This window comes from Sinocyclocheilus rhinocerous, unplaced genomic scaffold (genome assembly GCF_001515625.1).
Source record: "Sinocyclocheilus rhinocerous isolate Xijiao unplaced genomic scaffold, SAMN03320098_v1.1 scaffold3916, whole genome shotgun sequence".
Classification (NCBI taxonomy): domain Eukaryota; kingdom Metazoa; phylum Chordata; class Actinopteri; order Cypriniformes; family Cyprinidae; genus Sinocyclocheilus; species Sinocyclocheilus rhinocerous.
In genome coordinates, this window is record NW_015643503.1 from 147,171 (window position 1) to 151,755 (window position 4,585).

The 4,585-nt window shown below is 38.7% G+C and overlaps 2 protein-coding genes across 2 annotated transcripts in view; one reads left to right on the top strand and one right to left on the bottom strand.

Moving 5' to 3' along the window:
* Window positions 1-374: 374 nt before the first annotated feature.
* On the bottom strand, window positions 375-2,884 carry gmfg (glia maturation factor, gamma). The gene is made up of 7 exons (XM_016574771.1): window positions 2,681-2,884; window positions 2,310-2,406; window positions 2,184-2,233; window positions 2,057-2,106; window positions 1,170-1,252; window positions 1,016-1,089; window positions 375-652 (listed from the first exon to the last, which is right to left on the bottom strand). Exons 1-7 carry the CDS (start codon window positions 2,681-2,683, stop codon window positions 581-583), a joined length of 429 nt encoding a protein of 142 aa, XP_016430257.1. The 5' UTR covers window positions 2,684-2,884; the 3' UTR covers window positions 375-580.
* Window positions 2,885-4,272: 1,388 nt separating this feature from the next.
* Window positions 4,273-4,585, top strand: part of LOC107757315 (protein Smaug homolog 2) — an 18,600-nt gene continuing 18,287 nt past the window's right edge. Inside the window, 1 exon segment of the mRNA XM_074560243.1 lies at window positions 4,273-4,408. The gene's annotated coding sequence lies outside the window, so the exon portion shown is untranslated.

The window sequence follows — 4,585 nt, forward strand, 5'->3', positions numbered from 1 at the left end:
TGTGTGAGATTGTGTGTGTGTGTGTGAGACTGTGTGTGTGTGTGTGTGAGATTGTGTGTGTGAGTGTGTGTGTGTGTGTTCTATGATCTTTAATAGATGTGAGAAATGAACTGAATGACTGGTTTGTCCTGCTGTAGTTTGCTCTAGACTCAGTTTTCATTTGCTGTTTGATGTTCCTGTTTAATTTCTCTGCTTTTTCATCATGGACTGAGTGAATCACTTATTAGTGAGCATCTTTTTTTTTAGTAGTTTTTCTCTCATTACAGTGTAAACATTGTAAATAAACAATGATTTTGTTTGTTTACTAGAAGTGTATGTGATTCTCTAGAGCCGAACTGACGTCATGCACCAAAAATCACCAAACGCACTGAGATTCAGACATGATTTATGTGATGTTGATTCACAAACACATGATTTACAGAAAACCAGTTTCTCCAGACTGGCACGATGTCTTACATAATACACAAAATGAAATAAGAGCAAGAATTACGATGAAATATGTAAAACAGAATAAGTTCCCACTGAACAGAGATCAGTTCTGAACGTCATTTCTGAATGATTTCATGATGCTGTTCATAATTTAGCGAAAAAATGACAATTTCTCCTTCAGCCATTCTTCAGTCAGGTCGTCCGGATTACGAACCTCAAAAACCTACAGAGAGAGAAAAGATTAATTGCTTTTATGAGTCAGTGTCAACAGCAATGCCTTCAGAAATACTTTTGAAACAATTAGTAAAAAACGTAAGATGAACGTCCAACTAAACATTCCACGACCGATGCATATAAGTAATGTTTTTGTGTTAATGTTTTAAGAACATTATCAGAGACCAGATAGCTCTGAACGAACATTCCATTAATGTTACTTTTTAACATGTGTTCAGAACTTTGCCGGAATGTTCCCTGTCAGCTGGGAATACAGGATTCAACCGATGGGCTATTTGGTTTTTTCATATCTCTTTTATAATTGGCCATTTAACAGTTTCCATGACACACGAGGCAGTGATCAGTGCTTGACCTTGGTGAGATCCGCAGACTGCACCAGCCGGTTCTTGCTGCCGGCGTACATCATCTGCTGCTCCGGTTTACAGCCTGAGAGAGTTCAGAAGCTGTTTCAGTGGAAGTCAAATCAAGCATCTGAACAGAGACCTAGTGCAGACGTCTCTACTCACCCACAGGACTAGAGAAGATGAAGCAGAGCGGATACGACACGCGTCCGTCACCGTGGGTCAGTTTATAACTGTACACGATATACGTGCATCTGAGTCAAAGAACACACACTGAACACACCACATACTACTGTTGGCTTTTACTGTTAACATGTCAATTAGTTTTTATTTTCAGCTTTAGTCTTAGTAATTTGATGTGTGTTTTTGTCATTTTTATATAGTTTTTATAAATTTTAGTTTTCGTTATTTTAGTACTTCATGTTCAGAAATGTTGCCTTTGGCAACTAGATAAAATACATTTAAAATTTTTAAAGTTTTTATTTGAATTCAAGTATTTTCTGGCTTGAATTTTAGTTAAATTAGAGTAATTTTGTTGTATGTTTTTGTGATTTTTATTAGTTTCTTTTTTAAACGTCTAATTAAATTTTTATTTTTATTTCAGGTTTAGTTTGACTTATTTTAGTAATTCAAGTTTAACTAAATTAAAATGTGAATTTTGCCTTGGCTACTAGCTGAAATAAAATAAGTTAATGTTTGTATATTTTATTTTGTTTCATTTGATGTTTATTTTATTGCAAGTATTTTATGTTTAAGTTTTAATTGTAGTTAAATTTTCCTAATTTTGTTGTGTTTTTGTCATTTTATTAGCTTCTTTTTTAAATATATCTAGATATGTTTTATACATTTTTGGTTCGATAGTTATTTTAGTACTTAAAGTTAAACTTAACGACAATGAGCTGAAATGAAATAATTTCAGTTCATGTTTTGATCATGTTCAGTTAACAAAAGATTTTTTTTTTTTAATGTTTTAAGTTTTAGTTAACAACAATAACAAAATCTACTAAATGCATGCATGTAAAGGCATCAGATGATGAGATCGGTGAGGATATCGAGGCTGACGCTCTGGAAGCTCTTCTCTGAGTTCATCCAGTGAGATGTTCTGAAACACACACACACACACAGGTGAGATGACCTTTGACCCCCTGACCCTCAGAGCAGCACAAAGGTCACACTGACCTCATATTCCTCCTCCAGCACCACCAGCTGCTTCTCCATGTCGATCTTCACTGAGGAACACATGAGCTGAATGAGAAAATCACTTTCGTTTGTTTCGCACAGATCAACAGCGTGTGTCAGACTCACTCAGAATGGCTGCGTTGTTGGTCTCTTTACGGAAGCGGAACTTCTTGAGCTTCTCCTGCAGACTGACGTCCACCTCGCACACGACTAGAGAACTCGACTGAAGAGACAACAGACAAACCCAACAGAGCTGTAACTCAGCCCGACAGCTTCACCACGCATTAAACCAGAGCTAAACTCAAATCAGACTGAATTACGGCCGTTAGAGCCGCTAGCTGGAGAGATCGAGGACAGGAAGTGTGCGTGCTGTGCTGTAATGCTTTGCTTCCTGTTTTTATTTAAAGTCAAGTCATAAAGCAGCTCTGGGACTGGACGCTCTGCGACTCGAACCCGTTATTGATGCAGTCAGATCTGACAGAATGAGACGATCTTACCATCCTGCGGCTCTGAGCGTCCGGTTCCTCTGGGTTCCTCTGACAGGATGCTGAACACGAGACGCTCCGGCAGACGTCACACTTCTGCTGTCACGAGGAACCACACACTTTCTGACTTCATCTGCGACTGAACTGACTGTTGATCTGGAGTGACTGGAGTCTGTCCAGCAGATACTGATCAGGATGAGTTTGTTTCTTCATCAGGTTTGGAGAAATGTAGCACTGCATCAGTGTCTCAGCAATGGATGCTCTGCAGTGAATGGGTGCCGTCAGAATGAGAGTCCAAACAGCTGATAAAAACATCACAATAATCCACAAGTAATCCACAGCACTCCAGTTCATCAGTTAACATCTGGAGAAGACAAAAGCTGCGCGTTCGAAAGAAACAAATCCCCTTCCAAAAAAAAAACGTATTTTAAAGCCCCATTATTTATGGAATGATTATTGCTAAGAGCATAATTCTAAGACTTTAGAAATCAGATACTGTTCCTCAGTAAGACTTGACTTATCTTGCTGGAATATTACACATGCAGAGAGTCCGGTGTGGAATTATGGGTGTCCATCAGTTAACATCTGGAGAAGACAAAAGCTGCGCGTTCGAAAGAAACAAATCCCCTTCCAAAAAAAAAACTTATTTTAAAGCCCCATTATTTATGGAATGATTATTGCTAAGAGCATAATTCTAAGACTTTAGAAATCAGATACTGTTCCTCAGTAAGACTTGACTTATCTTGCTGGAATATTACACATGCAGAGAGTCCGGTGTGGAATTATGGGTAACCTTGATCAATTTGACGGTATATGGCAACCATTTCTGGATCATCTCAAGCAGTTAGATGCGGACTCTTGTCAGTAACTTCTGCTGAGTGCTTGTTCTTGTTCCATCATTGGAACTGCATATACTTTTTCTTATAATATTATCATTCATTGATTTGTATATATTTTCTAAGTGTAACTTGTTTTCTTTTGCTTTTTTGTAAAATGTAAAATTCTAATAAAAATGATTTTTTTTGGTACTTTTCAGGTAATTCTGTGTACCCTTTCTAGTCAAAAATGTCCTACAAAAAATTGCTTGTAAATCTCCCATTATATGCTATATTATCACCAAATCTGTTTGTAGACTTGTTTTCTGTACTTGTTTTCCTCACTGATCTAGGTAATATTGCCAAAATTATCCACAAATGTAAATCAAATAAATAAAGATACAAAATTTTTTTATTTTATAATTAATAATAATGAAATCCAATTAAGGTCATTTAGACAAAGATCGTAGAAAAATGTGAATCTACAAGGGGTAAAAGTGCTTTGAAAAAATATGAGGAAAAACTCTATAGAAATGAACAGAATTGAATTGAATGGTAGAGCAGCTCTAGTGAATGAGAGACAGACTGAGTGAGTGAGTGAGTGTGGTAGAGCGAGGAGGAGAGAGAGAGAGAGAGAGAGAGAGAGACAGCGCGAGCGCGGTAGAGCTCCAGAGAGAGAGAGAGAGAGCTCCAGAGAGAGAGTGAGAGAGAGAGAGAGAGAGAGAGAGAGAGTGAGAGAGAGAGACAGCGCGAGCGCGGTAGAGCTCCAGAGAGAGAGAGAGAGAGAGAGAGAGAGAGAGAGAGAGCGCGGTAGAGCGGGTAGAGCGCTGTCTGTTGCTCGGTCTGTCGGTAGAGCAGCTCCGGTGATCCGGTGATCTTCAGGCCCGTCTGTGTGTTTCTGCGCAGTTCTCACGCGTGTCGCTCAGTAAGTGTGTGTGTGTGTTAGCTCTGGGTTTGTGCTTCAGTGTGTGTGTTGGCGCTGCTTCCTCTCCTGAAGTGTGTGTTATTGAGTGTAATGATGAATCAGGTGTGTTGTTATCGTTATTCGGTGAGTGTGTGTGTGTGTGAGAGAGAGAGAGAGAGAGAGAGAGAGAGAGAGAGA

Coding starts and splice junctions, on each gene's coding strand:
- gmfg (XM_016574771.1), bottom strand. Junction 2,234..2,309: donor CAACAACGCAGCCATTCTGA/GTGAGTCTGACA, acceptor TGTGTTCCTCAG/TGAAGATCGACATGGAGAAG. Junction 2,107..2,183: donor TGCTGGAGGAGGAATATGAG/GTCAGTGTGACC, acceptor TGTGTGTTTCAG/AACATCTCACTGGATGAACT.